General features: G+C 43.5%; 1 protein-coding gene across 1 annotated transcript in view; it reads right to left on the bottom strand.

The window, feature by feature from the left end:
* PTPRT (protein tyrosine phosphatase receptor type T) overlaps positions 1 to 19,403 on the bottom strand; it is an 890,723-nt gene that overhangs the window by 194,816 nt on the left and 676,504 nt on the right. The window contains exon 14 of the mRNA XM_075527730.1: positions 3,232 to 3,288. Within this exon, the coding sequence (XP_075383845.1) occupies positions 3,232 to 3,288 (57 nt within the window). The remainder of the gene's footprint in view (positions 1 to 3,231; positions 3,289 to 19,403) is intronic.

The following is a 19,403-nucleotide window of genomic DNA, read 5'->3' as shown; positions in this document are numbered from 1 at the left end:
CAAAGAGAGCATGAGGCTCAGAGCAGAGGAATGGTCTGCCCAGGACCCCCAACTCCCACCCCACCCCACCGACAGGAAGCAGCAGAGCGCAGAGCTAAATGTACTTCTAGGGCCCCTGATGCTCAGCGGTTCCTGCTACAAAACATGTCGGTCACCACATTCTCTGAGTCGGTGCTGATGGGAGCAGAGGATGTCTGTGCTTACAGCCTAAGGTTTCCATCACTCCGATCCAGGCAGTTATTATTTACATCAGCCATTATTGCTACCAGGGGACAAGCATTAACAAAAACACCCCTTGAAAGGGACGGCCTGCTCGCGGAGAGGCATTCACAGGCACCTCACCCATCAAAGGAGACAGAGGAGCATGTAGAAATAAATGAGACACAATGAAATAAACCTGTCAGAGGAGGAACATTCAGACGCCTCGCGAGGCAAGAGGTAAGAACAAATGTGCCTGATATGAGATTGGCTCTGTTTAAAGAAAACATTATCCGACTGCTTGCCTTGAATAGAGCCTAGAGAACAATGGCCGGGCAGAAACGGACCCGCTCACACAGACTCCCAATCAATTGGCTGTGGGCACAGCAGGGAGAGTCATGTTCCTCTGGATGTCACTGGCAGTCCATCGACAGCTACCACCTGCCTTGGAGAAGGGTAAGGCTGGTGGGCCTGTGACAGGGTTGGCCAGGAGCTGACACTTGGCAATGACTTACGAAGTACTGATGGCTAGACAAGGTAGTGTCTAAGAGGAGAGAATCCTTTGTTTAACACCACTCTGTGGGTATAGTAGTTAGGAGTGTGAGCTCAGCAGTTCAAAACCACTAGTCACTCCTGGGGGAGAAGGATGGTGTCCCCTCCTGAAGAAGTACCCTCCGGCATATCCCCTGGAAGTTATGCATCTCTAGGGTACCGCAAGTCAATGGCTGGCTGACTGACATGGTGGTAGAAAAGGTTGCCCCCTACCCTCAGCTTTGTGGTGCAGTTTCTGCTCCAGAGGCAACCTGTGGACTCCTGGGAAAGCATTTTGTCCACCTTGCTTCCCTTCCCTGCCCTGCTTCTGCACTCCTTTTCCCGAGGACATGCTCAATGAAGCATTTGCCCAGCATTTGCCACCGTCTCAGGCTCTGTAGCCAGGGCCCTATCGAAGACAGTCATAACAGCGATGTCTTGTAGTTTGGAAAGTGGGTGGGCTGTGTGGGCTGAGAAGATGCTAGAAGGCTTGATTCTGGTCACCCCTGTCTGCTGAATCACACCCTTGACCCCCAAGGAATACTGACCAGTCAGGGCCCAGCAGAGAGGAGGCTGTGGTCTGGGCCTCTGGTCTCGAGAGGACTGGCAGTTGAAAGTTTGGCATCTTCAAGTAAGTTTCCAGTGACTGGGAAGGCCCTATTCCTGCACTCTCTAGATCAACAGGTTTTTGGGTTTTTTTGAAATCATTTTATTGGGGGTTTGTACAACTCTTAGCACAATCCATACATCTATCCATTGTGTAGAGCACATTTGTACATTTGTTGCCATTATCATTTTCAAAACATTTTCTTTCTACTTGAGCCCTTGGTATCAGCTCCTCATTTTTCCCTCCCTCTCTCCCTCCTTCCATCGCCCACCTTCCCTCCCTTATGAACCCTTGATAATGTATAAATTATTATTTTTTCATGTCTTACACGGACTGATGTCTGCCTTCACCCACTTTCCTGTTGTCCATCCCCCTAGGAGGGGATTAAAAGTAAATCATTGTGATTGGTTCCCCCTATCTCCCCCCACATTTCCATTCCCCTCCTCGTATGGCTACTTTCAATATTAGTCCTAAGGGGTTTAACTGTCTTGGATTCTAACAGGATTCTTTAGACCCAAGTAAGTGATGGGCATTGTGGTAGTTACAAAATCTGTTGCCAACTGGAGAGTATTAAGAGCGAAAGGGTGCAGTCTAGCCTGTCAATCAGATGGCAGTTTGATGACCTCATTTGGAGTCATGAAGGAGATAAATATCTTACTGAAGGCCAGATACACTCTCTATTCCTCTCTGATGGTAGCCAGAGTCTTGGAGCTGGAGGACCCACGTGGAGACCTGCGCTAACACTTAGATGCTTTTACTGCCACTGGATCCACAAGACTTTCCACCCATTGGCCTGTGATCTTCCTGCACTCAGTGTCATTGCATGTGTTGTGTGAGTCTGAAGAGGAATTTATAGACTAGTATCAGACATATGGGCTAATATTGGATTTATGGACTTAATCTGGATTGGGCTGGGGAGTTTTCTTACTATACAATTACTCTCTGACACAAAGTTCTCCATTACACACATGTAAAGATGTGGTTGACAAAATGGATATATGTATGGATTGTGATAAAAGCTGTAAGAGCCCCCAATTAATAAAAAATGAGTGACTATGAATTTGTCTCTCTAGTCTACCCAGACCAATGCAGGCGTTGACTTCTGACAGGACTGGCTCTGCACCTCTGCATGACTATAGACATCTACAGGAGATGAGACAATACATCTGCAGTGTGCTCTAGGAAAGGGGCTGGTGTGCATGAACATGCTCCGCCTCTAGGCAAGGCACTCCCACCCCAGCCACTTTCACATTCATGACCTTGCTTCATCTCAGAACACACCGGATCTACCCCACCCCACCCCCACACAGGACTTAGGGGTACAGGGTCTGCTGTGAAAATGGTGCCCTGAAGAGGCAAGCATTTTCCATCCTGTTTAGCAGGCAGGAAAAGTGGGGTTCATCCAGTTTAAGGGACCTGTCTGTGGCCCATGGCAGACCTGAGATCATCTGGTCATTTGCTTAGCTCTCACATGTTGGGCCAACTTTGTTCCCAACCCTTGATCACAGCTAGTTGTCATGGGACCCGCCCTTAGCCCCCGGGTGTCTTCTTTGAACACTGCACATCTATCCTTGGTAACACCTCTCAAAGAGGCGGTGGTTCAATTGTTTGGGTAGCTCTTTAGCGAATGACTCCTTCCTCTCCTGGAAAGATGGAGGAGTATGCTTGTTTTGGGTCATCACTGGCTCCTTCGGTGCCCTGCATGTGGTAGCCAGTGCTGAGTAAGCATCAGTAGGCGGGAGAGATGGCTGGCTGGCTCCTTATGTGAGTGGATGGCTGGGTGGATGGGTGGGTGGTGGGGTAGAGGGACTGCATTCCTCTCTGGTGCACTTGGCCTGGAGGACCTGCTGAGCCTTGGTCACTCTCACCCCCCCTCCCACCCGCCTGGTGATCACCTGTGGTGAGGAGGCAGAGTGGAGTCCCCGGGGTCACCTGGGCGCTGCCCATTGGTTCTGACCACAAGGAAGCCAGTCCCCAGGCAGCATGCAGAAGAGAAGGAGAGAGAGAGAAACATACATGAACACGTGTGGCACAGTGAACACAACTACAGTTTCTTGTGGCTCTGAAGAGCACACACTCAATAGCAAAAGAACATTATCATCTCACAAAACAGGGCCGGAAATAGACTTCATTTTTTTAAAAAAAAAAGGAACACGAGTAAGAGTCAGTATATATCAAGCACCCATGCCATGCCACGTGCTGTGCCGGGTGCCTCCCTGACAGTGTTCCTAAGACTTATAACAACCCCGGAAAGGTCAGCATTATAATAAATTAACCTGTTATCTTTCCACCCAAACTTCCTCTCCCCCAGTTGTCTCCCTTTTTAGTAAGTTGTCCTTGGTCAGCCCAGAAAACCTGGGTGTCATCCTTTCGTCTTCTGTTTATCCTGACTTCCCACTTTTAATCAATCACTGCGCCTTATGAATTCTACCCTTGGAAAATTCCTGGAGCTGCCTGCCACCACCACTCTCCTCCCCACTCCAGTTTCCTTACCAAATATTTCACTTGGCTTTTTAAAAAGCAGCTCCTTATCTGGTCTCCTGGCCACAGTCCTGCTACCTTTCGATCCCTTAGCTGAGATGGATCAGGAGCACCCCCACCCCCGACACCACGTGCCCCTTGCTCTCATCCCAACCTTCCAACTGCTCAGCCCATCTCATAGGCCCTCAACGTTGAGTTTGCTGGCTTCCCGATCTTTCCCTTTCCCACCAACATTCTCTATACTTTTCCCCAAGAAATGACTTTCTACTATGAATAGCACCTTCCCAATCCCCCAACCCCCAGCCTTCTTGTCTATAGGCTAGTGGCTTTGCACAAAATAGACTTCCATTCCATCTCTTCACCTGGCTGACAGTTAAGAAGGGCTTTTCAGTGTCCCACCAAGTTTGGGGCAGATGCCCCTCCTCTGTCTTCCCATTACACTTGAGTCTCCTTGTAATGGCCTCACAAGCAGCTGCCTTCCCCTCAATTCTGTCATCTCCTTCCGGGAAGAGACCGAATTACTCATCGATGCAATGGTGTTGTGTGGCTTTTGTACCTGGCACCTAGCAAGCACTCAGTGAAGTTTGTTGAAAAACAAGGGTGAGTGAAGGAAGAAATGGTGAACATGTGAACAGGCACAACTTTCTGAGGGTCTCAGAATGACAACCCGGTAGAGGCAGTAGCCAAGCTCTGGCTGCCTGAATGTAATACAATGGCCCCTTCTCGCCCAGCACCTGCCCCTCTAAAAAAATGCCACCAAAAGCCATGGGCTCTTTTCTGAGGAATGCACATTTCACTAACAAAATGCTAGAAAGTTCTCCTGCAAAGTGAACCGAGGTAGGACATTCCATATCAACTAATAAATGGGAAGTGCATCATTTCCAGAATGGAAACAAATGGTAAGCGGGACCAATGGTTTTGATATACTGTAAAATGGGGCCACCAGGCAGGTAATCATAACATCTCTACCTTTAGCCCCTGGGGGAATGGTGGGGTGTTTCTATCTTGAAAGCACTTCTTAAATCAGTGGTCAGCAAACTAGGGCCACATGCGTTCCCATCCCTCCCCGCACATATTGTTTTGACTCCATAACAGGTTTGGATTTTGTTGGTTTTTTGCCTTTTACAAAAATTTTGGCCACAAGCTAGGAATGTGTTTTGCATCTTCCTAATGGTTAGAAAAATCATCCAAGGAATATATCATGCCACATGAAAATTATATACAGTTCTGATGTCAGTGTCCATGCATAACATTTGATTGGACTTGTTCTTAGAGGTGTCTATGGCTGCTTTTGTGACACAGCGACAAAATTGAGCAGTTGAGGCAAAGACCAGATGACCAACGAAGCCGACATTTACTACTGAGTCCTCTACAGAAAGTGGTTCCAAACTCCTGTTCTGAGAAGCTACTTTGGTCATGCTTTCAAACGTGGGGTCAGGCAAGACAGAGACTGTTAGGTGCACTATTGAGAGAAAAAAAAACCAACTAGATGGTTTGTGAAGACACAACATGCCTCTGTTTCCTTTCGTTCTGGCCCGTCTGGCAGTCCTAACTAGTCCTCCTGTCTGCAGCCTGATCACTGCCTCCATCTCCCTTTCTGAAAAAGGATGTTTGCTCACGCTTCCCCCAAGACTCCTCCTGTCTCAGGACGATAGCCAAACTCACTTAACCAGGACAGCCTGTGCCGTCCAGTTGATGTTGGTCCAAGGCTACCCACTCGTGTGACCGTAGAACTGGGTTTCACAGGGTTTTTAATCAATGATCTTTGGGATACAGATGGCTGGGTTTTTCTGCAGAGGCTCCTCGGGGTGGACTCAATTGGCCAAATCTTTGGTAAACAGTCCAGTGCGTTAATCATTGGCCCCATGTAGGCACCCGTCTTACTCTATACCGTGGGTGCTACAGAATCCTAGGGTTTGCTTGCCATTTCAGCTTTGCTTCTGACCTGACGTAGCTTCATCTGGACTACACTGGCAGGCTTGTTCCCCTTCGAGTTCAGGGGTGTGCTCTTTCATTTTCATGGACATGCACATGGAACTGCATCCTTGACTCAGAAGAAATTCAATACCTGACTCCCCAATGTCATTCAACATGATCATTGTTACTCTCAAGTCTCAGGGCCCAAGTCAACCAAGAAAGGGAACCCTAAATTAATTGAAGTTTCCTTTCTCTATGAGTCCACAGAGTCCTGAATTTACCTTTAGCACAGACCTTATTATATTGCATTGATATAATTAATCAATTGTTTGGCTCTCTCATTCACTACAACTTGGTGAGGACATAGTATAAGCTAGGCATTGCACTAAGCCCATTGTTTGTATTAGCTCATTCGATTCCTACATTGGACACATGAAACCAGTGGTCTTATTATTATTTTATTTTTTAAATGATATTATTTTAAATCTTATTCTGTACCTATCCTATTGAATCAAGTACTTTATTCACCGATCACACATTTTATTCGTTTTTTTTGGACTTGGGGAGATGCCCTTTAATACCTTCCTCACCTTGGATCAAAGTTGTCCAAATCCCTAGGTCATGTTCTTAACCTCTAGGGCCAGATATTAAGAGTAAGTTGTACCCAGTAAATGTTTACTGAGAACTAAATTAATAAATAAAGCTCTGGCTCAGAATTTTCCACTTACTAGCTATGCCAAATGTGGAAAATTATACACATATATTTCATTCCATTTCTCCATCTATAAACTAGAGATAATAATTTCTAGCTTTTTGTAAGGGTTAAATGGAAAACACTTGTGGCTTAACTGTGTTGGCAGGGTCAGAGAAGATGCCTCCCATCGTACCCTCAGGGCTGTATTGCATGCCTACTTAGCTGTCCAGCATGGATCCCAGGCATAGGAGCAAGGGATGGCTGGATGGTGGCGGCGGAGGGGAAGTTTGTCCAGTGGTGAAGCAGCAAAGGAGAAGTGATGGATCCCAGAGCCCAAAAACAAACTCAAAACTCACTGTCATTGAGTTAATGTGGATTCATAGAGACCTTACAAGACAGGGTACAACTGCTCCTGGGAGTTTCTGAGACTGTAACTCTTTACAGGACTAGAAATCCCCATCTTACTCCCTCAGAGTGACCGGTGGCTTCAAACTGCTGACCTTATGCACCTTGTAACCACCCTATATGCGGGGTCCGTTGAGGCCACAGATATTCTAGGTGACAAAGCAACAAAGAACCCTTATGCTGTTACGTTACCATAGATTCGGACATTTACTTGTTGTTGCAGCAAAGCCTATCCTATCCTGACCAATTTAGCAGGGAGAAAGGAGAGACCTCTTGCATTGTTCCCTTGCACTTGGTCCTCTACCAGGGGGACTCTCTGATAGAGAACTCAGGACTCCCCCTATTCACAATTCAGTGCCCTGTTCAGCATATTAGTGATTATTATCCATCAGTGGAAACAATGAGAACACGCAAAACAAGACCGAATGCAGAGTGCCTCAGACTTCCTTTTGGACTTTTCCAGTTCAAGCAATTGGTGGTGAGTGCAGACAGGTCCTAATGGGTTAAAGATAGCACAGGAGCAGACAACCTCGATGATAAATGACTATCTTAGTTTATTAGCTGCCACATGTTCTGGAATAGAAGAGAATCAGTCTCCCTGAGCCACCTCACCTTCTGCTCCCATATCCCAAGACTTAAGCTTGACGCTTGGCTGGAAAAGAGTCAAAGGTTTATCGCACACTAAGGCTTTTGTTATCAATCGTTACTAGAGATGAGTCATAGGGAGGCAGTAATATATGTAAGACTAGGAGCCCTGAGTGATCCATGATGCTCATTCAGCTTTTCAAATCGACAAGTTCAAGATGGTACCATAAAAATGCTATGAGTTTTGGAGTCAGATCTGAGATATGACTTTGAAGGACATTCAACTGTTTGTTTAACCTTCCTGAGTATATACACTTCCTTCTCCCTATCTCACTAGCTATTGCATTTCCAATAGTTATAAAATCTATCGGTTTTGTGCATTGACAATGTACATCTGGCAGGAATGAACCCGAGGTGCTAGGTGAGAGTAACCCTGGCTGTGATAGTTAACATTAACTGTCACCTTGGTTGGCCATGACTCTAAGTGAGTTGACAGTTACATCATGACACAATTTAGGACTTTTTTGTATCTTAACAATTTGTTTAAATGATATTATTCTGTACCTATCCTACTGAAGCAAGTACTTTTGTCACTGATCACACATTTTATTCAGTCAATCATATTAATAAGAGTTGAGCAATCTTCACTAAAATCAATTTCTGAACATTTTCTTCTTGTATTCATTACTAGTTCCTCATTTCCCCCTAACGTCCCCGGCCATGCTCATAGGTAATTATTAATCTAGTTACTGTTTCTATAGATTTATTTATCCTGGATTTTTGGAAATCATACAAAACACAAACAGGTAGCAAATAAACAAAAAAACCCAAACAATGACAAAACAAAAGAGAGCAAAACCTCAATAGAAAATAAAGGAGGAAATATTAAAAATGGAAACAACTTTTAAATGGGTCAAAAGGGAGATAAAATTATAGGGATGACATTTTAACCTAACTGCATCTGCCACAATCAATTTACAATGCTGATAGATAGCAAGGCCATTCATGTCCCTGGACAGTGGAGAAGAGGGAATTCACCAGAAACCTACGTGAAAACCTTGCAAATGGATTTTGGACTTCCACTGTCACCCAAAGTCTTCTGCAAACTTAATGTTCATAACTTAAGCTCTGATATGGTTCCCTCTTTTGGATATGGATTTTACTGTTTGCAATCCTTGGATCACAGTGGCTGAGTGGTGTGCTTCTCCCATGTGAACTTAGTTGACATGTCACTTAAATGGCTGCTTATTTTAAGACAAGCCTTTAGGATCATGGATGCTATTTTTTCCTGATAGTTGGACACCATCTAGTTTCTCCACTATACTTTTCTAGCACCCGAATCCTTAGTGATCTCCTTATGAGATCAGTATGCAATAAGCCATGTCTTAAGAACTGATTGTTCTTAGATTTTGGGTAGAATTAAGTGGAAATCCCAAATCCATTCATATATCTATGGTTGATGTGTCTCTGGTTCACTTTAGAGACTTCATCATTTATGAAAGACAGCATTATACAGCATCCCCTGGTGCATAAGGTAATTTTATTGATCATGTTATCAATTTAACCAATGTACTAGAATTAAAAACACTGTTGAGGAAATGAAATTGTAAAAGAGGAGGCTGGCTTTTCTGACTGAATTACCTGGATTGCTGACTTGTTTACAAGAACAAGGGACATTGGTGATAGGGTAAAACGTTCAATAACACTCATTCACAAAGACAGAACCACGCCTACCAGACTAATACACGTCATAAGAAAGAAACCAACTAACCAACCCACCCACCAACCAACTAACCAACCCACCCACCAACCAACTAACCAAACCCATTGCCACTGACGCATTCTAATCCATGGTGCCCCTGTAGGGTAGGGGAGAACTGCCTGTGTGTGTCAAACACCGGGACTCATCCTTCTCTTACAGAGAAGCTGGGGCTTTTGAGCTGATGACCTTGCAGATTGCAGCCTGTGGTCGTTACCTAATTTGGTGTCAATTTGGGACTTCAGAGGATTAAGGGTGGAGTCTAGTCTGTCAGTCGGGTCATGGCCAATAAGGTTTCTGTGTGGACATGGCCTTCTCCTGAGAATTCTGAGAAGCTGACCCCACCTGCGATGAGGTCTCCTCTGTTGAAGTGGTCTTTATGATACACACATAAAGGGGGTGATTTATGATTCATGGCACTAGGAAGACTCTACCTCATTGCTCAGGAGACTGGATTAGAATATCTGAGAGAAGAAACTTTACTTCAGTATGGTAGCTATTTTTATAGTAGTGGACACATACAATGTTTGTCCTTTTGTGATTGACTCACTTTACTCATCATAATGGTTTCCAGGTCGATTCATGTCTAAGGCTGTTTCATGGTTTCATCCACCTTTTTAAAGGATGCATAGTATTTCACTGTGTGTATGTAGCAGTCTCTTTATCCATTCTCCTGATGAGCATTTGTGGTGTCTCCAGCTTCTTGTTCTTGAACTGTGCTGCAACGAACATGGGAGAGTTTATGTCTGTTTGTGTTCTGTCTCTTACTTCCTGGGGGTACATTCCCCGCAGAGATATTGCTGGGTCATATGGTATTTCTATGCCCACTTGTTTTAGGCAGTGCATATCCCTTACCGCAATGATTGGACATGTTTATAAGCCCACTTGTAGTGTGTAAGATTTCAAATGTCTCCGCACCATTTCCAGTATTCACTGTCAGTTTTTTTTTGTTTGTGTTATGGATTGGGCTATTGTTTTGAGTGCAAAGCCCTTGTTATTTTCATTTGCATCTCTCAGCTGGCTAGTGATCATGAGCATTTCCTCACGTGTCTGTTAATGATTTTCATGTTGTCCTTTGTCTATTCATGCTGTTTGCTCACCTTTTAATTGGATTATTTTTTTTCTTATTCTGAGGTATTGCATAACTCTATAGATTTGGGGGGATTAGCCCCTTTTCTGTTGTGTTATTGCTGAAGAAATTTTCCCAATCCGTGAGCAATCATTTTACTCCTTTGTTTGCGTCTTTTGATGTGCATAGCGTTTCATTTTTAATAGGCCACTGTCGTCTATTTTGTCTTCCACTTTGCATGCTTCCTTTCTTATATTTGGTAGTCTGTTTATGACCTGCCCCGAGCCCTTCAGTTTGTTCCAGGTTTTTAACTGATAGCTCTGGGGTTTACATTAGGGTCTCGCTTCTGGTGGGCTCCTGCTTCATTCTTCTGCAGACGGGGATCTAATTTTTTCCAGAACTATTTATGGAACAGAGTGCCCTTATCTCATTTCATGCGTTATGGTCTTTTGGCTAAAATCAGTTGCCCGCATGTAGGTATGTTCATTTCTGGGTTTTCTCTCCTGCTCCACTAGTGTATTGATCATTGTACCAGTACTAGACTGTTTTGACTGCGTGGCCTTGTAGTAAATTTTGAGGTCGGCAGTGCAAGGCCTCCTATGCTGTTCCTGTTTGGAGAAGTTCTATGCTTAGCCTGGCCTCTTCCTGCTCCATAACAAGGAACTACACTCACTGCCATTGAGTCCACGCTGACACAAAGTGACCCCGCATGGGTTTCCTAGAGTAGAAAGCCCAGTCCTTCTCCCACCGAGCTGCTGGTGTTCCAACCACCATTGGTGCAGACGGCAGTCCAGCCCAGCTCGTCACCACTACACCACCAGGGCAACACTGTCACTCTCCATGTGATGTGGCTAATTATCATTTCCATTTATTTGAAGGATGAAGCTAGGATATTGATTGGGATGGCATTGCATTTGTGGATTGCTTTAGATAGTATTGATATTTTCACACTATTAAATTTTCCTATGACTGAGCAAGGGATACTTAGTACACTCTTCCATTTGTGTAGGTCTCTTGTAATAACGTTCTGTCATTTCTTTGTTGTTCGGTTAGATTTATTTCTAAGTATTTCATTGTTTTGTGCTATTGTAAATTGTATTATTCTCTTGATGTCTATTTCGGCATTCTCTTCATGGGCACAGAGGAACCAGGTTGACTTGTGCTTGCTAATCCTGTATCCCACAACTTTATTAGATCCCTCAATTGTTTGCAAAAGTCCTTCTGTGAAGTCTCTGGAGTTTTCTATATATAAAGTCATATCTTTTGCAAATACTGAAAATTTCACTTCTTCTTTGGCCAGTTGTATTTCCTTGAATTACTTCTTTTTTTCTACTGGTCCTGCACAAGACTGGTTCTAAAGGTTCTGGATATTTCATAAGATTAGTGATGGGCAGCAGCCTTATCCAGTTCCTGTATCCAGGGCAGGGGAAATGCTTTCAGTTTTTCCCCAATGGGTGTGAGCTTAGCCTTTGGCTTTTTGTATATGACCTTTTTCTTTTGTTTTTTTACATTTTATTAGGAGCTCATACAACTCTTATCACAATCCACACATATACATACATCAATTGTATAAAGCACATCCGCGCATTCTTTGCCCTAATCACTCTCAAAACATTTGCTCTCCACTTAAGCCCTCTGCATCAGGTCCTCATATATGACCTTTTTCTGTTGGGCACTTTCCTTTCTATTCCTATTCTATTGGGTATTTTTTTATCAGAAATGGCTGTTCGACATTGTCAAGTGCTTTTTCTGTATCTACTAATATGATCATGCAGTTTGTATTCTTTGTTGTTTTGTAATGTAATGGATTACAGTGTTTATGAATGTCGGACCATCTGTGCATCCCTGATAGGAGTCCCAATTGGTCATGATTCTCTCTCTCTCTCTCTCTCTCTGATATGTTGTTGGATTCTATTGGCCAGAATTTTGTTGAGAATTTTTGCATCTATGTTCACGAGGGCTGTTTGTCTGTAGTTTTCTGTCTTTGTGGGGTCTCTGCCTGGTTTTAGTTTCCAGGTTAAGCTTGCTTCATAGAATGAGTTTGGGAGTTTACTGTCCAATTCTATATTCCAGAATCATTTTTCTAGAATTGGTGACAGCTCTTAACTGAATACTTAGTAGAATTCCTCTGTGATGCCATCTGGTCCTGGACTCTTCTTGGTTGGAGGTTTCTTGAAGATCTTCCTTATTGCTTCTCTTGTAGGTGTTCTTGTTTTCCACATCTGTCGGCATAGATGCAGGTAGGTGGTGTGTTTCTAGGTATTTGTCCATTTCTTCTAGATCATCAAACTTGCTGGAGTACTGTCTTTGAAAGAAGGTGTTCTTTTTTATTTCATTTGGGTCTGTTGCGGTGTCACCCTTTCGTCCCTAATTCTGCATAGTTGCACCTTCTCTTGCTTTTCCTTTGTTAAGGTTGCCAAACCAAACTAAACTCCCTGCCCCCGTGTCAATATTAATTCGTAGCAACTCTATTGGACAGGGTGCAACTGTGCCCGTGAGTTTCTGAGAAAAACTTTGGTGGTGTCATGGTGACATGTGCTGGGATCTGCAAGGTCGGCGGTTAGGAATCGCCAGAGGCTCCTCAAGAGAAAATGGGTTTTTCTTCTTAAAAGCAAGTCTCTTAAGTTTGCCTGTGGTTTGACAATCTTGTCAATCCTTTCAAAGAAGCAACTTCGGACCTTGTTGATTTTTAAAATTATTTTCCTGTTTTCGAGTTGATTTATTTCTATTCTAATATTTATGATTTCATTTCCTTTTTTGTTGTTGTTAGAGGCTTAAAGCTGTTGCCCTTATGCTAGTTGTTGGAGGTGTTGTGTTAAGGTGTTTGTGAGAGTTACATAATTTAATGTCCACTTGAAGATATATAAAAGTTGAGGGGTGAATCCAACCTGACAACCAAGTCATAGCCTGATGGTGCCTGTTTGGGTGTGTGACCTTCTCAGGAGGCGGACCCTCCAAACCTCCTCCTCTCTCTGCCTCTGACCTGGAGAGCGGCTGGAGCCTGGCTATGTTTCCACTGACCTGCCATCCACGTGACTTGGCGCCCACTGGTCTATGCTCTTCCTGCATTCTGCATCAGTGGGTGCAGCTGTGTGAACCTGAAGAGGGACTTAGGGACTAGTACTGGACTGATGGATTTGAGCTAGACTGGGCTTCAATGTTTTCTTATATCATATATATGTATGTTATATAACTTTTAATATACTATATGATTACTTCTTGATAGAAAGCTCATTTTAACGGATATAACAGCGTCACTGGATTTCTTTCTCTAGTCAACCAAGCCTAGCACAGTGATGATTTTGGAATTCTCCTCTTTTTTCACGTGTGTGCTGATTGACAGAAGTTGCCCTCTGATAACCGCTTTTGCTGTGCCCTAAAGGTTTGGGTATGTTGTGTTATCATTCTTGTTTGTTTCAAAGAATTTCTGAATTGTATCCCTTATTTGATCTATTAGCCAGCCGTTTTTGAGTAGTATGTAGTTCAGTTGGCATGTGCTGGTCTTTATGTTCCTGTTCCTTCTATTGTTGATTCCCAGTTTTATTTCATTGAGATACGAGAAAATGCTTGGTAGGATCTCAGTGTTTTTGAATTTGGTGAGGTTTGCTTTGGGACCTAACACGAACTGTTCTAGAGAATTTCAGTATGTACTGGAGAAGAATCTTCCTGTGTTGTTGGGTGAACTGCTCCATAGTCATCTCGGATGTTGAGCAAGTTGATTGTATTGTTTAGCGCTTCAGTTTCTTTATTGTGTCTATTTCTGGATGGCTCATCTCTCCTTGAGACTGGTGGGTTGATTTCTCCAATTATGTGTCAAGCTGTTTATTTTGTTTTCATGTCTGTGGGCATTTGATTGATGTATTTCTAGGGCCTTTCATTGGGTATTTATAAATTTACTAAGGTTATATGCACCTATTTATTGTTCCTTTAATTATGTAGTACCCATTCTTGACTCTTAATTTTGATTTGCCTTGAAGTCTATTGTATCAGAAATTAAATCGCCATTTCTGCCCCTTTATGGTTGCCATTGACTTCGTAGATTTCTCAACAGCCCTTGATTTTCAGTCTGTTTTCGTCTTAGTTTAAGGTGTGTCTTGTAGTCAGCCTGCAGGTGGGTCTTATTTCCTAATCCTGAGTGCTGCTCTCTATCTTTTGATTGTTGCATTTAATTCATTGACTTCAGTGTCATTCTTGGTATATGCATACTATATGATAGTTTGTGTTATCATTTTGCTATATTTGTGTTTAGTTTCTTCCCCTCCACCTTTTCCCTGTAATTTTATTGGTGTCTTCTCTCCAATTTCTGTGTTGTTTTATGCTGATTTCATTGTAATTTTTTCTGGGTGGTGCTGTGCTGTGCATAGCCATCAAGCTTGTCTGCTGTTGTTGACTCTCTCTCCATAGTGATCAGTTTAATATTTTTGAAATACTGATTTTATTTGTTTAATTCCTTTTTTTCTTTCTTTCTCTTTTGGTCTGGAAATTTCTTCCTCATGTCTGAGGAATAATTTTATCAGATACAGAATTCTTGGTTAGCAATTTTTTCCCAGACTTTTACATGTGTCACTCCATTGTCTTCTTGCTTGTATAGTTTCTGTTGAGAAGCCTAAGATTGTCCTTATCTGCTTTCCTTTTTAGACGACTCTTCTATTTTTATAGCAGCCAACAAGATTTTCTCCTTTTCTTTGAAATTGAAGCATTTGACTATTTGGGGTCTTTCCTGTTTGGAGATTGCTCCGCTCTTGAATAGTTATTTTCCCTCCTTTGCAGTATTGAGGACATTTTGTTCTATGATTTCTCATACAATTTTACATGTAAATATTTTTTGTTTTTCTTGCTCTGGGATCCCAGTGAGAGGTAGGTCGTTTCTCTTCATGGTCTACCACATCACACTCAGGCTTTCTTCTGATTCCTTCACTTTTTTATTGACTGTATCTGTCATGGATTATAGGTGGTGCGGTTTTCTTTAAGCTCATTGATACAATTTTCCTTTTCTTCCATTCTGTTCCATTTCTTAGTATGTTGCCTCCTTTTATTGCCTTATTGTGAAACATTTTGTTTAAGGATTTTCATTCTTTAATTTCCCCCATTTTTCTCATGAGTGTTCCCCACAGCTCTTCAAGGGGGCTAGGCATCATTCTCCTGATTTCTGTTTCTGAGAGATGCAGGGCCTTTTTAAAACAATCATTTTATTAGGGGCTCATACAACTCTTATCACAATCCATACATATATCAATTGTGTAAAGCATATTTGTACATTCATTGTCCTTATCATTCTCAAAACATTTGCTCTCCACCTAAGCCCCTGGCATCAGCTTCTCATTTTCCCCCTCCCTCCCTACTCTCCCCTTCCCTCATGAACCCTTGATAATTTATAAATTATTATTTTGTCATATCTTGCATTGTCCGACATCTCCCTTCACCCACTTCCTTGTTGTTTGTCCCCCATGGAGGAAGTTATATGTAGATCCTTATAATTGATTCTCCCTTTCCAACCCACCCTCCCTCCACCCTCCCAGTAATGCCACTCACACCACTGGTCCTATCCAGTTCCTATCTATACCAGTGAACATCCTCTGGTCTAGCCAGATTTCTAAGGTAGAATTCGGATCATGATAATAGTGGGGTGGGGGTCGGGGGGCGGGGAAACATTTAGGAATTAGAGGAAAGTTTTGTTTCATCATTGCTACATTGCACCCTGACTGGCTCACCTCCTCCCTGAGACCCTTCTATAAGGGGATGTCAAATTGCCTATAGATGGGCTTTGGATCTTCCCCCCACACCTCCCCCCTCATTTACAATGATATGATTTTTTGTTCTGATGATGACTAATACCTGATCCCTTCGACACCTTGTGATCACACAGGCTGGTGTGCTTCTTCCCTGTGGACTTTGTTGCTTTTGAACTACATGGCCACTTCAAGCCTTTAAGACTCCAGATGCTATATCTTTTGACAGCCGAGCACCATCAGCTTTCTTCAAAACATTTGCTTATTTACCTGCTTTGTCTTTCTTTAGCGATCATGTCGGGAAGGTGAGCATCATAGAATGCCAGTTTAATAGAGCAAAGTATTCTTGCATTGAGGGAGTTCATGAATGGAGGCCTGATGTCCTTCTGCTACCTTAATACTAAACCTATAAATATATGCACATAGATCTATTTTCCCATCCTCATATATAAATATATTTACATATGTACATGCCTTTATTTAGACCTCTATATATGCCCTTTGCCTCCTAGCTCTTTCCTCTATTTCCTTTTACTTTCCTCAGTTTCATTTGGGTTTTAGTAATTCCTCTCGGTTACATTACCCTTGATCAATCCTGCTAGGCCTCCTACAACCTCTTCACTACCAATTTGGATCATTTGTTGTTCCCTTGTCCCTGGGTTTGTTAACACCACTACCTTTCCCCCAACCTCCCCCTCTCCCATGCCCCCCCCCTCGGAACTGTCAGTCCCCTTTTTTTCTCCTCCAGATTTTTCATCCAGCCTATCTTATTTAGACAGCCCTGTAGAGATAATAACATGCACAAAAACAAGACAGCAAAACCAAGCAACAATATACAACAAAACAACAACAAACCAATGAAAAAAAATCAAAACAAAGTACAACAACGAGAAAGAAAAGCTTGTAGTTAGTTCAAGGACTGTTTGTTGGCCTTTAGGAGTGTTTTCCAGTCTAGTCTGTTGGGGCACCAAGTCCTATACCCAAAGCCCACCTTCGGCATTCCCTGGGGACCTCACTGCTCCATTCCCTTGCTGTTCTGTTTCACCCCCTTAGTGTTTTGCTTCAATGTGGCAGGATCAGATTGGGTGCAATTCCCACACTGTGCCCCCAGTGTTGACTCCTGTAGGGCTATGGGTAAGTGAGGGACGTCGTGTCTCATAGTGGGGTCGGCCATGTGGGTCTCTCTGTGGACTGGCTGCTCGGAGCAGGAATATCGTCCTCAAGGCCTGGTGGGCCAGCATGTGCTCCACTCTCTCCTCTTCCCCCTTCATCTGCTCCCATGTGCTCTGATCAGCGATGTCCCTTTCCTGGAGCTGAAGATTCAGTGCCATCCTCTGAGACAAATTCTTCGGGGGGGGGGGAGCAGGTGTCCAAGCAGTTGGGATAGTGGCCAATGGGCGGGGTCTTTGTTTTTCACAGATTACTCCATTGCAGTTCGGTGATTTTTGGTTGTTTGTGTTTGGTTTCCTTGATTGTTTTGCTTCCTGTGATTAACTGCTATTTCCTCAGCACTGCAGCTTAGTGGTGTGTGTTTCTGGTTAGTGTAGGTGGAGTTGGCTTTGTCTATTAACGTGGGAGAGGCTTAATAGGAGCAGCCAAACAAAAGGCTGAGTGTGGCTTAGATGCTGATGCTGGAGTTCTTTGCTATGGTAGTGTGGATGTGGGTAGGTCTGTGCACTCATCGGCAACACAAAGTCCTTGTTTGGGTGGATATGCCCCAAACAACAGGCATGCCGGTTTTCCTGGGGGCAATGCATAATCTCAGAAGGGTGGAGCCTCACTGGAAGAGAAAATGGGACATAACTAGACAAAAATAATAAGAAGTATTGTAATAGAACAAAAGTACATAAAACGAAGAAAATAAAATGCAGTAAAATATAAAGTCACTTTGTGGGTGGTGATTCCTGCTCTGTGTCAGTGTGATTGTGCGTGTGTTTGCTGAGTAGAGGAGGGGGGCATGTGAAGTGGCAACAGAGAACAAAGCAGTAAAGAGAGAGCAAGAAGAGAAAAATGGTAAAAAGGGTATCTTGGGAGCTGAGAACATCAGCAAACTGACCCTGTAGTCTGCCACCCATGCAGCCTCCCCCCCCTCCCCAGAAGTCGGCTGGTTCAGTTGCCTCAGATGAGGAGGAAAATCCATTGTACTGGGAAGGATCAGGGCTCCCAGAAGCAGCTCGTGCCACTTGTCAAAGGTAAAGAGGAGTCTGTCAGTAGGTTTTGCTGCTCTCCCACTTAAAGTAACCTGAGTCTGTTAGGTAGTTAGAACAGGGACAAGGGTGTCCACTATGCATGCTCAGAAATTTGAGCTCCTGGGCAAGAAAAGGTGGTACACCCAGGTGGGTGGTACACCTGGATTGGCCCATCTAGGCCAGGTGAATTTAATTCAGCCAATAGGTTCAACCAGTATCATCAACCACGTCTCTCAGGGGGGGGGGTAGGGGGTAGGTGGGTGGGTGGGGGTCTCTGAAAAGACAGCATCCAAAGCCCACCATTCTTCTTTGTCTTTCTCTAGAGCTGCTTGTGGAAGATGTGTGCCATGATCTCCTCTGGCCTCAGGACTCCATGTGTAGGTGTGAAGTGCCCCGAGGATGCCGGGGTAAAACTTGAAACTTCTATCCTTTATAAAATTCAATTGGATCATAATCCAGGCTATACAGTAAATTCTTTCTCTTATGAGGTATCTCTCACATGAGATATCTAACAGGTCTTCTTAGTTTAAAGATGATTTTTCTCCCTGGTAGGAAATGCAGGATATTCTTTTTAGTGGAACCTCTGAAATAATTGCTGGGGAGATCTTCCCAACTTGTTACCTGGTGGCCATATTCCCCGACATCAGCACTTTTGTAACATGTGGAAACAAAAGATGTTACTTTAAGGGCTAAGGTGCACCTGACTATGGCATTCTCCATTGCCTCATTTGCATGTGAAATGTGGACACTGAATAAGGAAGACTTTCTAAGAATTGATGCATTTGAATTGTGGTGCTGGAGAAATACTCAACATACCATGGACTGCTAAAAGGACAAACCAATCTGGGTTGGAAGAAGTAAGGCCAGTGAGCTCCTTAGAGGCAAGCATGGCAAGACTTGGTCTTTTAGACATGTTTTCAGGAGAGAGCAGTCCTTGTAGAAGGACATCATGTTTGGTAAAGTGGAGGGGCAGTGAAAGAGAGGTCGGATTGACACAGTGGTTGCCTCAGTGAGGATGGCAAAAGGCCATGCAGTGCTTTATTCTGTTGTGCATACAGGATTTCTATGGGTCAGAGCTGTCTCAATGGCACCTGGCAACAACAATGATGTATCCATCTTCCATTGTTGTACAACATGGATTGTCGCATAATGGCCAGATCTTTGGAGCCTAACCCTGTTGATATGTGAGGAGTGAGTGGGTTCCTTCATTTCTTGACTAAGAATAATAATGTCAATTAC

This window comes from Tenrec ecaudatus, chromosome 12 (genome assembly GCF_050624435.1).
Source record: "Tenrec ecaudatus isolate mTenEca1 chromosome 12, mTenEca1.hap1, whole genome shotgun sequence".
Classification (NCBI taxonomy): Eukaryota; Metazoa; Chordata; class Mammalia; order Afrosoricida; family Tenrecidae; genus Tenrec; species Tenrec ecaudatus.
The sequence above is the reverse complement of the archived record's forward strand: the minus strand, read 5'-3'. Positions and strand labels throughout refer to the sequence as shown.